General features: G+C 42.2%; 1 protein-coding gene across 3 annotated transcripts in view; it reads right to left on the bottom strand.

Annotated features, from left to right (window-relative positions):
* The window catches only part of CUNH12orf75 (chromosome unknown C12orf75 homolog), a 45,418-nt gene extending 24,894 nt beyond the window's left edge, over nucleotides 1–20,524 (bottom strand). For 2 of the 3 annotated variants that reach the window (XR_005719918.1, XM_040234814.1), the window contains exons 1-2: nucleotides 20,179–20,524; nucleotides 3,221–3,245 (exon numbers count right to left, since the gene is read on the bottom strand). Coding sequence is in view for 2 of the 3 variants with exons in the window: in XM_040234814.1 (XP_040090748.1) it covers nucleotides 3,221–3,245; nucleotides 20,179–20,224 (71 nt within the window). In the remaining variant the exon portion in view is untranslated. The remainder of the gene's footprint in view (nucleotides 1–3,220; nucleotides 3,246–20,178) is intronic. The other variant, XM_040234813.1, reaches the window with a different exon arrangement.
* Between the last annotated feature and the right edge of the window lie 1,954 nt (nucleotides 20,525–22,478).

Genomic DNA, 22,478 nt, shown 5'->3' on the forward strand with positions numbered 1-22,478 from the left:
CACTGATTTTTATTATATATTAAAGGAGCAATTGTAATGATTCTGACTTATAAAAACAATCACAACCCCCCTCAAAAGATTTTTATATGGTCTATATAATATGCTGTGTGTCCTATTTGAAGTTCTGTACTCTCAGCATCCATGATGTGAGTCTGGCCACTTCTTTTAATTTGGGGTCAGTCTCTTTAGATGACAAACAAAAACAAAAAATTTAAATCTTCACAATAAAAGTTTAAATTGTCTTAATTTCTTGGTTTCCTCCTTCATTCATGACACCTTCTAATATGACAGTCAAGATTTATATATCTACAGCTTCTGCTTTTTAAAAAAATAGTTTGAGTATACCTTTTGTGCAAGGAAAAAACACTATACTTTTCTTTAACTTTTTCCAATTAAATCTACCAATTTACTTTTAAAAGGCTCTGGTAGCTCAGAGGTTAAAGCATCTGCCTGCAATGCAGGAGACTTGGGTTCGATCCCTGGGTCAGGAAGATCCCCTGGAGAAGGAAATGGTGACCCACTCCAGTATTCTTGCCTGGAGAATCCCATGGACAGAGGAGCCTGGCAGGCTACAGTCCACGGGGTCACAAAGAGTCGGACACAACTGAGTGACTTCACTTTCACTTTCTTTATTGAATAAAATTATATCCTTTTAGTTACAGAACTTATAAGGTACACAAAGTCACAGGACATTTAAATCTAATGAATTCAAGATTTTAAAAAGTAGTTAAGGGACTTTGCTAGTGGCTAAGTGGTAAAGAATATTTCTGCCAAGGCAGCAGACATGGGTTTGATCCCTGATTTGGGAAGATCCCACATGCCACAGGACAACTAAGCCCTGGACCACAACTATTCAGCCTGTGCTCTAGAGCCTGGGAGCTGCAGCTACTGAGTTGCAGCTACTAAAGCCCACATGCCCTAGAGCCTGTACTCTGCAACGAGAGAAGCCACCACAATGAGAAGCCCCTGCACCTCGACTACAGAGTAGGTCCCGCTTGCCACATCTAAAGAAAAGCCGGAGCATCAGCAAAGACCTGGTGCAGTCAAAAATAAAAAATAAATAAACAATTTAAAAGTAGTTATAGTTAATGGCATCTCATATCCTGGAGAAGTTAATATTGACAAAAACATCCAAAAAGCCATCACTAAATCTTCTTAGAAACTTCCATACCTTTAGAAGAAGTCATGCAATCTATCTCTCCTTAAAGAAAAATTATGAGATGCGTTTGTTACACTCCAGCTATGTCCCCAACATGATACTATGAACTAGAGGGGACTTCTCTCAATTCCCAGTGGAAAAAAGTCCAAACTGCTGTAAGAGTTCAGAAGAGGGAGATACCACAACTAACAGAGAGGTCAGGGATGTTCTTCTCATAAAGGATAAGATATAAGCCAAGAAGAATAGACAGAATTTTTACAGACAGAATTCACCATTCCAGGCAGAGGGAACAGCAAAAACAAATCAAGGAGGCAAGACAAAAATCAGGAAGTCAGTATGAGACCCTGAGAGTGGTCTCAGAGCACCCAGCTCCCAGCTGGGTCCTTGACCTTGTCACTCCCTGACTGCAGGGCTTCCTTCTCCTAAAGGCTGGGCCTTTTCCTTTTTGCAAAGGATTCTGGACTCAATCCCATGGGCAATGGAGACTAATCTAAAATTGGGAGCAGAGATCCTGAAAGGGCAGGGGATTAACCTGGCAACAACGTACAGAAAAGGAAGGGAGAGACTGAAGGAGAGATGGAGACACTGCCATACCAGGAACACATAAGGATGCTGAACGCACTCTTGCCAGATGCTTTGGCAATAAACTCAACCACTGCAACCAGGAGACTGAAGTACTCTACACTGCTTCCTTTGTACCTCAAGTTCCATATAAAAAGCTTATTTAATCCTCCCCAAACTTTATAGCCCTAATCTAATCTTGTCTGGATTCCTTTTTTGTAATATATATATTAAAATGCCTGACTCTTCTTGTGACAAAAGCTTTCAAGTCCCACTGATCCTTTTGCCCCACAACTGTGCAAGCCTAAAAAAAAACCTGTGAACTCCTCCATGTATGCCAACAGGGAGGAGACAGCCAGGCATTCCTCTGCCCACCACCCACACCCACCCTCAGCACCACTCATAATAAGAAACAAAGCCACTTACCCCCTCCTTCATGCAAACTGAATGGACCAGTTTAGGAGACCAGCTTGCACTCGCTAGAAAGCCTCATTATGTGAGTAACACATCTCCTGCCCTCTTGGTCCGTGTGTGGCACCATCAGTCTTGACCTCCAAACCGATTGCAGCAGCTTGGACAGAGGCTGGTTCCACAATCCATGGAGTGACCACAAATACTCTTTTTTCTATTTTTCTCCTTGGGGGCTCTTCATCCCTACCTTCTCCCTTCCCTACTCCACCCTCACTACCCAGCTCCCTAAATGACACTTTTTTCCCCCAGAATATTTGCATTTTATTTATCTCTTTTTAAATTGAAGTATAGCTGATTTACAATGTTGTGTTAGTTTCTGATGTATAATACAGCAAAGTGATTCAGTTATATGTATATATTCAGTCATATATATTCTTTTTTATATTCTTTCTATTATGGTTTATTACAGAATATTGAATATAGTTCCCAGTGCCACAAACACTCTTAAAGAGTGAACTACTGCAATGTCCTATCTATACCTAGATTCAAGGTAGGAAGATGCAAAGAAGATGCATGATGGAAACCCTCAAACGGTCCTTTGGTCTAAAATTCAAATCAGTACTGATTACCTTGAATGGACATATACAGTCACTCAAATGTCTACTTATCAACTTCAAAGCAATTCAGTGTGTCTTTAGTAAATGCTTGGCTCCCACCCCTCCCAATGGGCTAAACTCTAAGATGTTGCATAGTCATAGAAGCTAGGTGCTTAATTCTGCCGTAATCACAGGCTTGCAATTAGAAGAAATCTCTACACAAGCTAGGATGGAAACACAATTAAACATTTCCTTTTCATAAAGTTCTGGGTTAAAGTGCTAGGGCAACTGAAAGGCTAAAATAAAAAGCCACAAATAATCCCTTTATTCAAATAGCACTTTAGTTACAAATCAAATGAGAGCCTTGATTTGTGTTCAGTACAGAAAGTACTTCCATGTCTTTTCAGCCAAACCTGCATATCTAAAGGTCATAATCATGAAAACAGAGTCTTCCTCAGAAACAGTTTAGAAAATCATAATATTAAGTACTTACACATCTTTAGCTGCTCCTGCAGGGCCTGAAAGAAAAAAAAAAAAAGATATTTTCTTATTATCTTGATAACACTGGTACAAAAATCTTAAGCCCAATATCCAACTAAAATAACTTCTTCAAGAGATGAGTTGAGAATATGACTTTTTGAAAGATCATCTCACAAAAGAAAAAGGAGAGCAGAAAAATCATAAAAAAGCCAAATCTTAGGTTTAGAATTTATTCTGTCCATTTTTAACAATTCCTATAAAGCCCTGATTCTGAAAGGAATTTTATAAGACAGCCCAGTCTAGTCTGCTAATTTTACAGATACAGTAACAAATTTGAGAAATATCTTCTTTTCTAAGCCACACGACTTCTAAGCTGGTACCTACATGGAACTGTTATGTTACACTACGGACTAATCAAAAAGTAAAGCAAAGTCACATGACAAAATGGAGACGACATCCTAAATGAATTGGGAAGTCTCAAAGATGCCAGCCCAGATCCAAAAGGAGTAACATTCATTTCTAACTCTTATCCTATTTGCTATTGAAGCCTCTCATTTCTGCTTCCCACCCACATGTCAAAAACAACCCATCTCTTTTGGACCCCAGTCCTCTCACTTATCACAGATTCTCTGCCCACAACACAGTTCCATCTGCACTTCTGCCCCCTAATATCCTTACTTAAACAAACAGAACTTAGTTCCAACTTTAAAAGCTACATGGAATTAAGTATCATTTAACCTCTTATAAGTTCACTTCCCTCATGTCAAATGAGGAAAATAAAAATATCTTTTCCAAAAGTTACCATGAAGTTCTTTAAAATCTATATATCTCCATCAAAATACTAATGACATTCTTCAAGAAAATAAAACAAATAATACTAAAATGTCTACAGAACCACAGCAGACCCTGAACTGCCAAAGCATCTTGAGAAAGAACAAATCTGGAGGCATCATGCTCTTGATTTCAAACTACATGACAAAGCTATAGTAATCAAAACAGTATGTTATTGGCAAAAACAGACACACAGATCAATGGAGCAGAATAGAGAACCCAGAAATAAACCCACGCATACATGCTCAATTAATTTACAACAAATGAGGCAAGAATATGCAATATGGAAAGCATAGTCTTTTCAATAAACTGTCTTGGGAAAACTGGACAGTCGTATGCAAAAAAATGAAACTAAACAACTATCTTACATCATACACAACAATTAACTCAAAATGAATTAAAGTCTTAAATGTAAGACCTGATACCGTAAAACTCCTAGAGGAAAACATAGGCAGTAAGTTACTTGACACTGATCTTAGAAATTAATGTTTGGATCTGATTCCAAAAGCAAAGGCAACGAAAGCAAAATTAAACAAGTGGGACTACATCAAATTTTTTAAATTCCTGCACAGCAAAGGAAACTATCAACAAAATGAAAAGACAACCTACTGAACGGAAGAAAATACTTCTAAATTACACATCTGATATGAGAGGTTAATATTACAAATATATAAAGAACTCATAAAACTCAACAGCAAGAGAGAAAGAGAGGCTGAGAGAGAGAAACCAGCTTGATTTTAACATGGGCAAATAATCTGAATAGACATTTTCCCAAAGATGACATACAGATAGCCAATCGGTACATGAAAACATGCTCAACATTACTAATCATCAGAGAAATGCAAATCAAAACCACACGATATCACCTCATACCTGTGTGAATGCTTACTTTCAAAAAGACAACAAATAACAAGTGTTGGCAAGTGATGTGGAAAAAGGAGGATACCAGTGCACGCTCTTGGTGGGAATGTAAATCAGTGCAGCCACTAAGAAAACAGTATAGAAGTCCCTCAGAAAAATTAAAAATAGAACTACCATATGATCTGCCAATTCCACTCCTGGGCATTTATCCAAAGAAAACAAAAACACTAATTCAAAAAGATATATACACCCCTATGTTCATCACAGCTTTTTTCACAATAGCCAAGATTGGAAACAACCTAACTCCAGCGATGGATGAATGGATAAAGAAGATGTGAGATATAGATACAGGAGGATAGAATAATAGAATAGAATTCTACTCAGCAGGCTTCCCAGGTGGCATTAGTGGTAAAGAACCCATCGTTCAATGCAGGAGACGTTAAGAGACCCAGGTTCAATCCCTGGATCGGGAAGATCCTCTGGAGGAGGGCATGGCAACCCACTCAAATATTCTTACCTGGAGAATCCCATGGATGGGTTATAGTCTATGGGGTCACAAAGAGCTGGACATGACTGAAGTGACTTAGCATGCACTCATGCACATGAAGAAAAAAGAAGGAAATCTTGCCATTTGCAACAACATGGACGGACCTTGAGAGAATTACACTAAGCAAGATAAATCAGAGAAAGACAAATACCGTGTGATTTCTCTTATATGTGCAATCTCAAAAACAAAACAAATGAAAAAAAAAATCAGAGATACAGAGAAAGGAATGGTGGTTGCCAGAGGGTAGGCAAGTTGGGGAATGGGCAAAACAAGTGAAGCAAGTCAAGATATACAAACTTCCAGTTCTAAAATAAATAAGCCATGGGGATGTCATGTACGGCACAGCTACTAAGGTCAATAATACTATACAGCATACTTGAAAGTTGCAAGACAGTAAATCCTAAAAGTTAACTATGTATGGTGACAGACGGTAACTAGACTTATTGTGTGATTTCACTACATATATAAATATGGAATCATCTTACTGTATACCTGAAAACAATATAACGTTATATGTCAATTGCACCTCAGTAAAAGAAAAAAAAAATTAATACATTTTAAAAATTGAGACTTCCTTGGTGGTCCAGTGGTTAAGACTCCACTCTCCCATTACAGGGGATGCAGGTTGATCCCTGGCTGGTGAACTAAGATCCCACATGCCATAGGGCATAGCCAACAAAAAAATTTTTTTAATTATAAAAAGATGTAAACAGAACCAAGTCTGGCACATAAAAATAGCTCACTGTTATTGGTGGTGGTGGTTTAGTCACTAAGTTGTGTCTGACTCTTGTGACCCCATAGACTGTAGCCTGCCATGCTCCATGGGATTTTCCAGGCAAGAATACTGGAGTGGGTTGTCACAGCCTTCTCCAGAGGATCTTCCCAAACCAGCGATCGAACCTGGATCTCCTGCACTGCATCACTGTTATTAGCAGTCACATTTTCCTTAGTATCTCAATTTTCCTATCTATGAAGCGGGAGTTAACTCCTGTACAAGTCACAGAGGTATGAAGATAAAGGAAAACGTGCTACAAAATAAAAACAAGTCTGCAAGAAGAGTTATTGCCAAAATTGTAAGAACTTTATCCAAGAGATATTAATCTAGGACCTATAATACTGCAAATTCAAAGAAAAGAATAAAGATAATCAAGACTATGTGTCAGGCTTCCCTGATGGCTCAGTGGTAAAGAATCTGCTTGCCAGTACAGCGGTAATGAGTTCAATCCCTGACCTGGGAAGATCCCACATGCCGTGGAACAACTGAGCCTGTGCACCACAACTACTGAGCCTGTGCTCCAGAGCCCTGGAGCACAGCTACTGAAAACTGGGTGCCCTAGAGCCCTTGCTCCCCAAGAAGAGGAGCCACTGGAATGAGAAGCCTGTGCACCACAACTATAGAGAAGGCCCTGCTCGCCACAACTAGAGAAAAAGCCTGAGCAGCAATGAAGACCCAGCACAGCCAAAAAATGAATAAACAAAATTATTTAAAAATGAATTTAAAAAAAGACTATGTCTCAAATAAATTCTTTAAAGGTTTTGACCAAACCTGAACTTTGTAACAAACTTAAGAGTCTTTACTCAGGGGAGAGTAATATTTCTGTTTCACAACTCTCACTAAGATTATATAAATAAAAATGGCTTTGGAATCTGAGATCATAAAACCAAAAAAAAAAAAAAAAATCCTAAAATTTAAAAAAATCTTAAACATAATAACAGTGGAGAGTTCGACAGGAAAAAATAAACAAAAGATTAGTGCCACCAAAAAACTCATAAAAATGGAAATTTATTTCAGAATCAAAACAAGCATGAGAATCTGGGAGAAAGTCTAAAAAGAAAATAAATATCCTCGTTTTCTTAGTTTCATTTTCATGGAAAAAGATGGGGAGTGATTGGGGGTTGCAGTGCTCAGGGGAGGAGAGAGCAGAAGGCATCAGAACAGATTCTGGGACATCACACAGAAAGAAGACAGCGGTCATGATGTGAGGGCCACGTGCGCTGGGCCGGTAGAGATGAAGGGGAGGGCAGAGTGGACAAAGCCACCTCACTGCCTCTGAAGGCCGGCAGCAGGGTGGTAGGGAAACAACAGCATGGAACTGGAAGGCAGAAGACCCAGGTAAAATTCCTGCTCCAGGATTTTATTTGACAGTCCCTAGATCCTTCTGCTTCAGCTTCTAATCCTGGGCCGACAAAGGCACCGGAAAAGACAAACCACAATAAGCGTGTGTGTGAAATTCATTTCAAAACAGTCACATGTTGTCTCCTCAGCATCTGTTTCCATCAGTCACCAGAAACCCTGCATCCACTTCACCTTGACTCCAGGCACCCCTACGGCCTCTTTCCTGCTGGGTTCACCATCTAACTTCCCAGCAGGCCCAAGGCAGATGCCAGGTGTTACCTTCCAGAAGGAAATCAGCAGGCCATTTCTTATGTTCACAAATGTACCTCTCTTAAAGGGCACCATCTATTTAACAACTGCAGTGGTGACGGAGGCCAAGAAATTAGAAACACTGACTTGATGTATATACATCAAGCCTATAGATATGAAGATATGATTATAATGTACATTCATCTTTCTAAAAGGGAAGAAAGCATACACCTTCATAGGAGCAAGGGAGTAATGATAAGCCTATAACCAGGGCAGGTAGAACATGACTCCCTGACATACAACTTCTCAGAAAAAAAGAAAAACAAAATCTGTAATTGTTGAAACTCCCAGCAAAAATATCCGAATTTCTAGGTATATAAAATATGAAATATCTGTTTTGCAAAAGTATAAAATCATAAAATTACTAGAAAGAGAAGGAAAACTCTGATTACCCTCAGTGCAACATTTTAATCATATTTCGTCTAGACATTGATTACAGTTAACCAGATGGAGAGTTCTTCTCTAGATAATTTATGCAAAAGATACTTTGACTAGAACAATTCAAATAGCGGCAAAATCCCATTTGCTCTAAGTTGTGTTTATGATTCATGAGATTCATCATTTATTAAACAAATATGTATAGTGGTGTAGCTACTTCTTTCAAGGCCCCTGGGGTAGAACATTTTTCCCTGTTAGTACTACTTCATTTCCTGCCAAAATGCCTCTCTACTGTTTAAACATAGCTATGGTACATTAACACAAGGGAAGGCAGGTAACCATGTTTCTTGTGGGAAAGAAGCACCACAAAATATATAAATCTAAATTAGAATTCAATGACTATTTTCCAAAATTGTATTATTGATCATTATAATTTTAAATATCTTCCTAAAAAATGGAAGTGGGAGGTAAAGGTCTGCTCTCAGAAAAGTATCATATTCAGTTCCAGTGACAAAAAAATGTAAGTGGTTATGGTATGTAAAGAACACTTCCTTCTGAATACAACTGTTTCTTTAACACTTAGAAAATTGTTGTTCACAATATTGCCTCATTTCACCGTGATTGTGTATACATATATATTTTTTTGGTGGAAGTGCCTGCACTGTGGGGCATGCAGGATTCCCCAGCCAAGGATCAACCCCACGCCCCCTGTGGTGCAAGCGTGGACTCAACCACTGGACTGCCACCGAAGTCTATACCTTTTACTTTCATCAAAAGATTTTAAAATTGTATTCATGAGTCCCAAAGTCAAGAGTCTCAGGCACTTAAAAATGTACAGGAAATGCATTTTAAAACATTTTAAAAAATTAATCTGATATTGAGGAATCATAGAAAGATATTTGGTCTTCATTCCCTCTTCCTGGCACAAAGCTTCTAAAACCCTTGGAACTTCCTGAGATAAGGGTGATAGGAGCCTGTTTCTTCCAATGAGGTGACTCTTGGCAGGACCCCAGGTAGCTTCAGGATGGGGGCTGGTCACCAGAAAAGCCAAGGCTTGATTAGAAGCTTGGAACTTTCAACAGCACTCCCTGTCCTCTTGGAAAAAGAGAGGGGCTGGAGATCAAGTTAATCGCCAATGGCCAATTATTTGATCAATCAGGCCTATGCAATGAAACCTCCATAAAAACCACTAAAAGGACAGGGTTCAGAAAGTTTCTGAGTTGAACATCCATTGCCAGGAGGGGGCACACCCCAATTCTATGGGGACAGAGACCCCTATGCCTGAGACTCTTAACATGACCTCTGTACCTCTCCATCTGGCTGTTCATTTGTGTCCTTTATATAAACTAGTACGTTTAATCCAGGAAGGAAAGTACCTTCCTGAGTCATACTAACAAACTGTCAGATCTGAGGAGGGGGATGTGAGAACCCCCAAATTTGCTGTCAAGTCAGACAGCAGTGCAAGTAAGGTGGGGACCCAATACTTGCTACTGGTGTCTGAAGTGAGACCATCTCAGGCGACTCAGCACTCAAACCTACGGTGATAGACAATAACTCCACATATGAGCATCAGAATTGAACTGGGTGGTGTCAGAGAACTGGAGAGGCAGATGGCATCCAGGAAGGAAAACCCTCTCAGATAACCTTCACATTTTATAGAAATTGGGCACCCCTATAAATAACTGAGGCTCTGAACAGCCTTGAAATGCTGTATGAATCACACCAAGATTGAACGGTGCTGTATCTGCTTCAGTAAATGATTATTCACACTGCAGGTATTGTTTGTAAACTCTTCATTTTCTGATTTTCTGATTTTATCTCATTCCAGGAACAATTAGAAAAATGTCTTCTGTGTTAGTCTGCAGGAATGCTGTAACAAATCACCACAAGCTAAATGCCTTAAGACAACAGAGATATGTGCTCTCGGAGTTCTGGAGGACGGAAGTACAACATCAAGGTGTCAGGAGGTCCTGACACCCTGCAGAGGCTGTGGAAAGAACACAGTCCAGGTCTCTTAGCATCACGGGACAGTGGGTCCTCCTTGGCACTCTGTGGGTGGTGGCCAGTCTGTGCCTTCTCTGTTCTACCCCTGTCCTCACATCACCTCCTCTCCATGTCTGTCTTCTCCTTGTCTGCCTCTTCCAAAGATGTTTCATCATCTAGGATTTAGAGACTATCCAGATGATCTAAGATGGTGTCCTCATCTCAAAATCCTTAATTATACCAGCAAAGACTCGTTTTCTGAGCAAGACAATATTCACACATTCCAAATTAGGATGAGAACGTATCTTTTTTAGAGGTGACCATTCAACCCAATACACTTCTCATCCCTGTGCTCCTCCACCTCTCCAAAAGCAGAAATTCCCTTTTGAAAAAAAATACATAGCAAAATTAATACTGAGGAAAAATTAAATTTAATACGACATGTCACATATTCTGCAAACACAGACAAAATTTTACTCCTAGTGCATGATAAAGCCAGCTGCAATATACATCAGTTCAGTGATATTAAGCAGATATTTGTAACATCTTGGTTCCTATAGACAGATGTTTACTGGCAATCTAATAAGTCTTATAAGTTTAAAAGATTGCCCTGTACTGCCCAGTACATTTTCAATATGGTTCAGAGTCATATATTTATTTTTATGAATTTCCTTACACATGCCAAATTTTAACAAAAAAAATATTTATCTCTTTTAAAAGAAAGGTCACATACATATGTACATTTGAAAAAACACTCTATTAATGCCTTTTTCATCCCTGTTCTCTATGCACTTCATAGCGCTGATGTAATATACTGAAACTGCTCACAAACAAATGAATCGCTAAATTACATAGTAAATCGCATCTCTTTGTTCAGATTGAGTAGTGATAACTTAAACACATACACCAGAAAATAAAATTATGCACATGAAGAATTTCTAAAAGGCACTGAAGATGCACAAATCAGAAATATAAATGATTATGGCTCTTATGGGAAATAATAAAAATATGCAGGAACGTTTTACTCTTTATTTGTTTTATGAAAGAAAAACATCTCTCTGAGAATTGTGTAAACATAATTGTAGAAAAAAAAAAAAAAGCTCCCTTTAATTTTGACAGCTTGCTATGTCTCCTCTGACACATAATAGTTCTAAAACTATGTCATCAGCTCAATTTGGCAAAAGAAGTAGAACAACAGCTCTTTAGTTCATCTACAGCAATGTCTATTTTTCAATAAGCCAATAAGAGACACAGAATCGTAAGTCATTTCTTCAATAGTGGAGAAAAAATTTCAGATCAGTGTATTCTAAAAAGGTAAAATTTTTAAAGTATAGTTGACTTACGATGTTATGTTAATTTCAGGTATAACATAAGATTCAACGTTTTTATAGATTATGCACCAAAGTTATTAAAACATTATTGACTATTTTCCTTGTGCTGACTTACATCCATAAGACTTACTTATTGTATAATTGGTAGTGAGTCTGAGTGAACTCCGGGAGTTGGTGATGGACAGGGAGGCCTGGCATGCTGCGATTCATGGGGTCGCAAAGAGTCAGACACGACTGAGCGACTGAACTGAACTCAACTTCTTAATAATGGAGCTTTCCCTGTGGCTCAGCGATAAAGAATTCGCCTGCAATGCAAAAGCCATAGGAGACACCATTTCGATCCCTGGGTCAGGAAGATCCCCTGGAGGAGAACATGGCAACCCATCCCAGTATTCTTGCCTGGAGAATTCCATGGACAGAGGAACCCTGGCAGGCTATAGTCTATAGGGTCGCAAAGAGCTGGACATGACTGAAGCGACTTGGCACACACACACATCTCTTAATACCTTCACCTATTTCACCCATAAGTCCCCCTCACTACCTGGCAACCACTAATTTGTTCTCTGTACCTATGAGTCTGTTTTTGTTTCATTATAGTGATTTGTTTGTGTCATTTTTTAGATTCCACATATAAGTGAAAACACATAATATTTGTCTTTTTCTGTCTGACTTATTTAACTTAGCTTAATCCTCTAGGTCCAACCCATGTTGTCACAAATAAAATTATGTCAATGAACGTGGATGTTCTTAAGAGAAAATCTCTTTGCTTACAGGTTGCCCTTGCCGAATACTATGCCTTCAGTAGATAAAAATTAATAAACACCGCTATATAAGTACAGACATAAGGCAACACATTGACATTTAGCTGCTATAATTTAAGCTATGTCTCTATTGAGCTGTAAGTGGCTCATGGCAGAGTTGAATAACTCTCTTGGGTCACCTTCATGAACCAGTCACGTGGTTGCAACATCGATCCTGGGGGGCTGGAACAAGTGAACTTCCTAATCCTTTCGTGCCAGAGATAACTGTCTGCGCAGAGGTGTTTCCACACATCTTGTCATTCACATCACGTCAAATGCGGTCCATCCAAGAGGATACTGGGTCACCGGCATCCTCCCACCTTCCCTTCAGAGGGAGTAGCAGCTCCTTCCAGTCTCCTCCTGCTGTGCTAAGTCACTTCAGGTGTGTCCAACTCTGCAACCCCATGGACTGGAGCCTACTAGGCTCCTAGGTCCATGGGATTCTCCAGGCAAGAATAGTGGAGTGGGTTGCCGTGCCCTCTTACAGAGGATCTTCCCAACCCAGGAATCAAACCCAGGTCTCCCGCACTGTGGGCAGATCCCTTCCCACTAGCGCCACCTTTCTCCTAGGCTCTAACAGTTTGGATTCATTTTCATCTCTCCCTCCTGCCACCTCCCCCAGGCTTCCCTGGTGGCTCAGAGGGTAAAGAATCTGCCCACAGTGCGGGAGACCCGGGTTTGATCCCTGAGTTGGGAAGATCCCCTGGGGAAGGCAACGGCACCCCACTCCAGTACTCTTGCCTGGAAAGTCCCATGGATGGAGGAGCCTGGTAGGCTTCAGCCCATGGGGTCACAGAGTCGGACACGCCTGAGCAGCTTCACTTCCACTTCCTACCTCTCTCACCTGTAGCAGGTCCTCAGCCTAACTGGCTTGCAGGGGTCCTTGATGTCAATGCCTCCACCATTCACCAACAACCTTCTCACTTCACGGACTCCTGACGACAGCCTTAAGTTACATCCCTCTACTGCTGGCTCCTTCCTTCTATACCAGTCTATGGCAGTCTTTCCCTGTATTAATAATAGCACATTGAATACTTAGACAATAAGGCACTGCTCTAAGCCCTTTATATATATTAACTCATGTAATCTTGAGTAGGTTCTATAACTACTCTTCCATTCTACAGCTGAGGAAACTAAGATACAGACAGTTTCAGGAAGTTGTCCAGGTTATGCAGCTGATAAATGATGAAAGCAGGATTTGACCTGGGGTCTTTGGGCTCCAGAGCCTCTTCTCAGTTCTGAGGCCTTCTTGCCTCTCTGTCCTCCCCACCTCCCATCCTGACAGTTCTTACTTCCAACACTCTGCAACCAATGTGAACTACTGACCCAGTCAGGACGGACTTCTCACTGCCCTAAAATGCACCGAGCCCGTTTCTGTCCCTATGTTTTTGTACTGCTCTAAAAGTGCCCTCCCTTCCATTCTCTGCTTATCCAAATCCTACCTATTCTGCAAAGTCAAATCAAGTCCCACCTCTTCCAAGCAGGCTTCCCTGGTTTCTTAAGGTTTTATTTCATTCCTCTAGTGCAATATCACTCACAGAGTGCCTATACAAGTTAGGACTTAATTTTATATCTTTTTTGTTTCCCCAATATATTTATCCATTCAACCAAAAAAAAAAATTTAAGACCAAAAAATTCCACTGAAAGACTGAATATTGGTCTTAAGGCTGAGCGTCCAGCTGTGACAAGACTCTCATGAAGCTTACCTTTGGGGAAGGGGAACAAAAATGACAATAAATAAAATATCAGCTCTCCAGGAAAGAGTATTTCAAATAGACAGATAACAAGAATGAGTGGAGCATGTTTAAAGAACAGAAAGATAGATTGGTTGGGGTGGGGGGGCTAAGTGAGCTGGGGAGAAGAAGCACATAAGATATTAATGACTTCTTTGATGATATCAGCAAAATTTTATATTATTATCACTACACAGCCTGGACTAATGCTGAGCACAGTGGCTGAATTTCAGAACTACCAAACCATTCCAGTAGTCATGTGTGGATGTGAGAGTTGGACTATAAAGAAAGCTGAGCACCGAAGAATTCATGCTTTTGAACTGTGGTGCTGGAGAAGACTCTTCAGAGTCCCTAGGACTACAAGGAGATCAAACCAGTCACTCCTAAAGGAAATCAGTCCTGAATATTCACTGGAAGGACTGATGCTGAAGCTGAAGCTACAATACTTTGGCCACCTGATGTAAAGAACTGATTCACTGGAAAAGACCCTGATGCTGGGAAAGATTGAAGGCAGGAGGAGAAAAGGACGACAGAGGATTAGATGGTTGGATAGTATCACTGACTCAATGGACATAAGTCTGAAACTCCAGGGGTTGGTGATGGACAGGGAAGCCTGGCGTGCTGCAGTTCATGGGGTCACAAAGAGTCGGACATGACTGAGTGACTGAAGTGAACTGACTGAAACCATCTACAGATGTAGATGAAGGCTGGACTGCATAGCTACAGCAACAGAAGAGAATGTGATTATGTATCTAATAGAGGATAAGGTGATAACTAACCTAAGTAACTGGACCCAAAAGAATTATAGTAACTCCCTGGGTACAATGATAAAATAGAATAAAATTCTTCCCCGCCTCCTTAGACTACTAGTATATAAATAACAGGAGAACCACTACAGAAAGAGTCTAGTGATAAACTAAGTTACGGTCAGATAGCTGCTACTTACACATCTCTGGTAGAAAAAGCAACTCAACAATTCAATCAACTACCAGGAGCAGAACACTTCTGAAGTGACTCTGCTGCTGCAAGTATTTTTCACAGCCTGCAAAATAGTCTACACTGAACTAGGCTCTTGTACACATTTGGAACCATCCAAACTTTGAAGGGATTTTTCTGGTTCACATAAAATAGGATTTCCTGGTTTACATTACAGACTCAGGCAACAATCTACATGTATGACTACACACAGGAAATGACTGACCTGCTATGGTTCATCAGCTCAAATGCAGGGGTGAGCAGGTCTCCACCTAATTAAGGAATATATGCAAGGAAAAACAAGGGAATAGAGAATCTGGTTGCTGAGCGAGAGAGTGGTGGAGACGGAGAGCAAAGACAAACACAGAGAAAGCAACAGCTCCCTGCCCTGTAGCAAATGAAACCCTTTCAAAATGTACTCTTTATCTATCAAAGTAAGATAGATATTATATGATATCACTGTGGAATCTAAAATATTACACAAATGAACGTATCTACGAAACAGAAACAGACTCACACAGAGAACAGACTTGTGGTTGCTAAGAGGGAGAGGGGATGAGAGAGAGATGGACCGCGAGTCTGGGGTTAGCAGATGCAAACTACTATACATAGGATGGAAAAAGAACACGATCTGACTACATAGCACAGGGAACTATATTCAATGTTCTAAGATAAACCATAATGGAAGAGAATATTTTAAAAACTATGTATAACAATCTCTTTGCTATATAGCAGAAATCAACACAACGTTGTAAATCAACAATACTTCAATTTTTAAAAGATGGTCTCTTAAACCCAGATGTTCCTCTAAAGTTTAGAGTCTAGACTCTACACTATGCAGGGGAAATGTACTGAATTGTCACTGAATGGAAAATACAAGTCCTGTATAGTTCTAGGTTTGAAAAAATCAAATTCCTACATTGAGACAGTGATGGTCCTAAAACATCAGAATGGGGACCGCGCTGGTATAATCAAAGTGGTTCTCATGTCCCCTTTTACCCTGATAGCATGGAAACTTTGACTCCTCCCTGAAGACTTCTCTGAATAAACTATCATTTATTCCACATCTCTTGGGCATTTGGATGTTCAGTGTATATTTGACTACACTTTGCTTTGCAGGTATTCTCAAATGGTGAATCTTCCTACCTCAACAACCAACTCAAGAAGGGGAAAGCTTGATTTCATTCTACAGTCATCCCTTGCTGGCTGCCCCTACCCTTCCCCTAAAATTCCCTAATAGAGTATGAAACTTTGCATACAGAGGTGGACCATGTACTAGCTTACACTTAAAAATCTACTGCAAAGGAAATCTGACCTAAATTATCTAGGGCCTGTATGAGCTGATTCCTTCTGGCTGTTTGATCACTGTACTGCATTTTAGCTTCTCCATGTATTGGACATACAGAATCAAATTTACTGAAGCACACTACTAAATATCAATTTGTCATATAAACCAATTTCACCAGACAAAAACCAAGAAAAGCTGTTGTCCAGATAGCCCAGGGAAAATAAACAATTATCTGGTTTTACCTGAATTACTTAGGGAGTAAGACAGGGCTTACAATGGCAATTTCAGGTTGGGGTTCCTTATTATAAAGTGCTAATGTATCCTCTGAAAGCAGATTTGCTGTGTTCTTACAGAAAAATATTCAGGGAACACCATTTCATCTTCAATGTGGTATTACTCCACTTCTATATAGTAATTACAGTAGAGCGCTATTCTATTGCTCAGAAATTAAAGTGAAATGCCCACAGTGGCAGCCAGCACAGTGCCAATGTCAAGCTTGAGCCTCACTCTCCACATTCAAGTTCAGCACCTGCCCACCATCTTTCTCTCTCTCTCTTTTTTTTTTTTCGTGCTGAAAAGCTTAAAAATGACTATTGAAGTGTAAGACTCCTGGGACATTTCAGAAGTTTTGCACTGTAATTACTGGAGGGTGTAGACAACACCAATTTAATGCATTTCATTCTACTTGGGTTCAGTGACATGCATTTGCAGCTTGGGCAATAGCATATTTAATGCTGATGCCAAAGTTCACAATTGAAAGAAACCTTTGCACTGTGGTTTAGTTCTCTTACCCTTCCATCTCTCCTCTTGATGCATTTCCTTTCTGAACCTAAGGTGCTACCATCAACTGACAGAAAATTTCAAAGTAACGATGACCAAAGCCCGAGACTAGGCACCCGGACTCACCAGCAGAGAAATGTTGGAGGGATGACTTCTCAGAGACAAAGGCAGAGTCATCAAAGAGGTGACGCAATAACTCCCAACTCATAATGTTTTCCTCTCCTTCGCATTTTACAGTCTGCCCTCGCTATTTTCCTCTTCTCTGAACATACAGTAATTTTTAGCAAAGAGCGAGCTTGAGGAGAGAACAGCATGCTCTTACAGGAGCTGTCCTTCGTGAACAAAAGTGAGGCTACTCATCAAGAAGACATGTGCTCAGAGTGGTTTTTTTCAACATAACTGTATCTCCCTTTACATAAAAAGGAATGTGCTCATTGGGGGAATAAAGGTCAACCAAATATTTGTAAAGAGAATCATGTTTTCCCTATTTCTTACATCATTGTAGAACTCACTTATCATCATCCTGGTTTAGCAATGGAAAACCTCCCTCTGTCTCCAAACCTGACAAGCAGTTCATTAACAAACAAAAATATAAATGAAGTAAGCTGGTGGTGATGGTTTAGTCACTAAGTCACATCCAACTCTTGCAACCCCATGGACTGTAGCCTGCCAGGCTCCTCTGTCCATGGGACTTTCCAGGCAAGAATACTGGAGTGGGTTGTCATTTCCTTCTCCAGGGGATCTTCCCCACCCAGGGGTCAAACCTAGAGCTCCTGCACTGCAAGCAGAATCTTTACCTACCAGGGAAACACTCCTCATTAGAATAGTGGTAAGTGAAGAGTTGACTCATTAGAAAAGACTCTGATGCTGGGATGGATTGGGGGCAGGAGAGAAGGGGACGACAGAGGATGAGATGGCTGGATGGTATCACCGACTCGATGGACATGAGTCTGAGTGAACTCTGGGAGGTGGTGATGGCCAGAGAGGCCTGGTGTGCTGCGATTCATGGGGTCACAAAGAGTCGGACACGACTGAGCGACTGAACTGAACTGAAGTATCCCTGCCTGTCACGCAGGAGCCTAGGGCTCAATCCCCTGACAGGGAGACAACACACCCTGAAGTAAGCTAGCTCTGCTTTAAAGTAAATGGGTTACAAATCCTTCCTATGATTTCTTTTCTTTCTTTCTTTTTGTGATAATATGGAAAACGTACCAAACTAACGGTAATGATTTTAAACCTTCTTACAAGTAAGGTGCACATGCAGTGGAAGGCATAGGGCCACAGTGCATGTTAGGTTGAGAGATTATATTTGCCCCTTGAATAACATGGGGATTAGGGGCGCCAACCCTCCACAGAGTGGAAAATCTGAGTATAATTCATGGTCAGCCCTTCATGTCTGCAGTCCCACGCCCCTGGATTTAAATGACTGAAGAGCCTGTAGTACTACAGCATTTACTATTGAAAAAAAATCCATGTATAAGTGGACCCACGCAGTTCAACCTCAGTTGTTAAAGAGTAAATTGTAATTCCTGGTGCAGGATGTGGTCTTGACATGGTTCCAGGTTTCCACACAGAGCTCTCTGGCCACTCTCAAGTGAGACTCCTGTCCTTATGCTAAGGCACTAATTAAGCTAACTACCTTTGACTCCGTTACAAGAATTGAAAGGGTTTTCCCCCCCAGGAGCTCTCTGCCTGTCTGTCACAAGATTGGGAATTTAATTTGAGATGGTAAAGATGACCTGTAAGAGATAAACTTTTCAATGAATCATTACCTGGCTTCATTCACAGCTTTGGGACTAGAATCCACATATTTTAGTGCCTTCTCCTAAAATATTCCGTATGTGTGGTCACTGACAGCCAGAGAGGAATAACAAACTTCGCTAATTAAAAGAGCAGATTGCCATATTTGATCCCATAGGTGAACATCAAAATAAACTTCAAAATAAATAAACTGGAAAGGCTTGAATTTTAAACTACATCTTCCAGGAGGTCTGGATCAAGGGAAGTGACAGGCCCAAGGTCACAAAGTCATTGAGCGGCCATTCACTCCCGCCCTGGAAACACTGCAGCATCAGAGCGCTGTTCCCATTTGCTGGTTGGGATGGGATGTGGCGTCTGATTGATCTCAATTGGAGGAGATATGAGTTCTTTATCCAAAAGACACCAAAATAGGTCAGCAGATACTGTATTACTCAAAACAGACCCAGACTCTTAAATCAGTAGACGCTGGCTGAGTCAAAAAGAAGGGCTGAGTTTTGGAATAAGTCACTTGACACAACGCCTGGCTGACTAGGGGGAATCTAGACGACTTCCCCGGCCAATCAACACAATGAAGAAGTGCATAAAGAAGTTTCAATTTTTTTTTAATGAAAAATATATGAACAGATCACTGCTAATATTAAAGCTCTGTCACACATATTCTAAAGCATCCTGGATACTGCAGCTTCTCAGAGGAATCTTAACAGCCCAGCCGGTCTTAAACATCAAGACAGACTCAGATGAATTTTTTAGTGCCCTGTTTGCAGTTCTCAACCCACTAGCACCTTCCCTCCCCCTAAAGAAAGTCCTGAATCTTTCTGCTGCACTTTTCCAGGTGCAGACTCCGGGTTGCGAGGGGCTGGGGCCCGAGGCCTGCGGAAGCGAGTGCGAGAAAGGAGGGAGCAGACGCTGGCCACGACTAGGAAATCTCGCTCCTAGGAGAGTGCCGGGACTACCCGCTGCAGGGGAGCCCCCCCACCAGGGCTCCCCGCGCTCGCTCCGCAGGATCGCCCTGCAGGTTCTCCTCATCCAGGCGTGACCGCCCCCGCACACGGGGGGGAAATGCCCTGTTTTCAGTCTGTCCTAAACGGGACGATCGACTCCTGTCCCGAAATCGGGGACGGGGAGAGGAGGCTGCACGCCCTCCCTGCCCCGGGTCCCCGCGCCCTTCCTTCTCGCCGCCTCTCTCCTGGCCTCTCCCGCAGAGGCGGTCATCCCTGCAGAGCTCCCCACCGCCCCCGAGTCCTGGTCCCCGCACCCCCAGCCGCCCGCCGCGCTCACCTTGGCCCGCGCCCGCGCTGGCGGCGGTGGAGTTCCCGCAGCCCATCGCGCCGCCGGCCGGGGAAGCCACGCTCGGGAGCTGGCAGCCGCAGATCCTGGGGGCGGAGACGAAGGCGGAGGGCGGCGCGCCCCGAGCCGGAGGCCGGCGGGGGACTTACGGGTCCGAGGGGCTCTCAGGGACCACCTCCTCTAGCTACCCAGGAGCGCAAACCAGGCCGTTGCAGGCCTGGGCCGGCCGGGGCGGAAACTGCAGGGCAATCCTCGCCCCCGCCGCGCCCGGCTCTGGGACCCCGCCGGACCCACCCGTCACCTCGGCAACCGCGGCGCCGGCCAATCCTCAGCCTCCTGAGGGCTCCCCGGCCGGACATTGGTCGTCGTTAAGAGGGGGCGGGAGTTTAAAGTGGGTTTGGGGGTGAGGGCGGGGATGAGGGGTGTGGCCGGCGCGGGCTGGAGGGTGAGGCAGGGCAGTGGAGGATGCCCACCTGGCGGCCCTTCACATCCTCTTTGCCTTTTCTTCTCTTTCCCCACTTCCCCTCCCTACTTCAGGATGTGTGTTTTGGGAGGGGGGTGGGGCGGGAGACGTGAGGAGGTCGGTGGAGGAAGTGGCGGGGAACACCTGTTTTGAGCAAATGGGCGCTCCCCTCCCCCAAATATATTATATTTCTATAAACGGAAATCCATTTCTGCTTTAACAGAAAGCCAATATAACTCTGCTCCGCCATCCACACTGGCCAGTTACAGGATCATAAAGTCTTCCCTATGTTGGTCATATTAACCTACTAGACTTTAAGTATCTGCTGCAATTTTGAAAAACCTGGATCCAGAACCTTGATGCAAGAGATAAACGGGCTTCAGGCTGAGCAGCTGACATCTGTCCCCTGGGGGCAGATGCTCCAAGATGAAGATAATGACAGGAGCCCAGTCCTGCTTGGATAGAAGATAAAGAGACTACATACGTGTTTCTCATTCTTAAGATCAAGGAGATCCTCCAAACTGCACGTACACAGAAAGGTTTCTAAGAAGTCAGAGAAGGGAGGAGTTGCTGGACTATAATATACTCCGTCAACTTCCCAGAAACCCTTGCACTGGAATCCATCTTGGCCAAAAGATGCTTGCATACAAGAGGGGGAGGGCCCTAAATTATACCAAATATGCATTCAGAGCCAGGCAAAGCAAGATGGTTGACCAGAGGAAACTCAGAAGAACTGCCTCAGAAAAGTGACTGAAGCTACCAGAAAGGCTTCCATGGTAGCTCAGACAGTAAAGAATTGGCCTGCAATTCTCCTGGCCTGCAGGAGACCTGGGTTCAATCCCTGGGTCAGGAAGATACCCTGGAGAAAGGAATGGCAACCCACTCCAGTATTCTTGCCTGGAGAATCCCACGGACAGAGGAGCCTGGCGGGCTACAGTTCATGAGGTCACAAAGGGCTGGACACAATTGAGCAACTAAGTGTGCCCACAGAGGTGCACGATTCCCTCTGAGCCCACCTGTGTATGTCTATCCACAATATACTTTTTTCCTCCTAAGAAAAACATTTGTTTCACTACTTCCAACCCTTTGTTGAAATTCTTTTCTCCAAAGCAGAAGAACCAGGACCTAGCCACTGGCCCTCTTGGTCCCCTGACTAAGATTCTGGATTCCCACTGCCTGGACCTGGCTTCAATCTCTGGTCAAAAAACTGAGATCCTATTTCAAGCTATTGCAAGCTAAGGCCACTCCAGATCAACTTGAACTCTGATTTAATGACAGAACTGTGAATTTATGTGGCATCTTTCAGCCTAATAGTTGGGAAAGTATTACTGGAGTCAGGCTTTTGTTCACTCACCAAGTCACATTCAACTCTTTGCAGCCCTATGGACTACAGCACAAGCACACCAGGCTCCTCTGTCCTCCACTATCTCCTAGAGTTAGCTCAAATTCATGTTCTAACCATCTCATCCTCTGTCGCCCTCTTCTCCTTTTGCTCCAATACTTTGGCCACCTGATTCAAAGAGCCAACTCATTGGAAAAGACTGATGCTGGCAAGGATTGAAGGCAAAAGAAACCAGACTATCTGAGTTAAAATCCTTGCTCTGCCACTTAGTAGCTGTGTGACTTCAGCAAAATTACTTAACCCACAACTTATCAGTTGTTTTACCAGTAAAATGGCAATAATTATTCACACACATGCAAAGCACCTCACATAGTACCTGACCCTAAATAAATGACAGCTCTTCTTTTTCTTAAATCTATTATAAGTGAGTGCTAATTCCCTGAAAGTAAGGACATCTGATTTATCAAAATGTCTTCCTGGCTCATT

Source organism: Oryx dammah, unplaced genomic scaffold (genome assembly GCF_014754425.2).
Source record: "Oryx dammah isolate SB20612 unplaced genomic scaffold, SCBI_Odam_1.1 HiC_scaffold_29, whole genome shotgun sequence".
Taxonomy (NCBI): Eukaryota; Metazoa; Chordata; class Mammalia; order Artiodactyla; family Bovidae; genus Oryx; species Oryx dammah.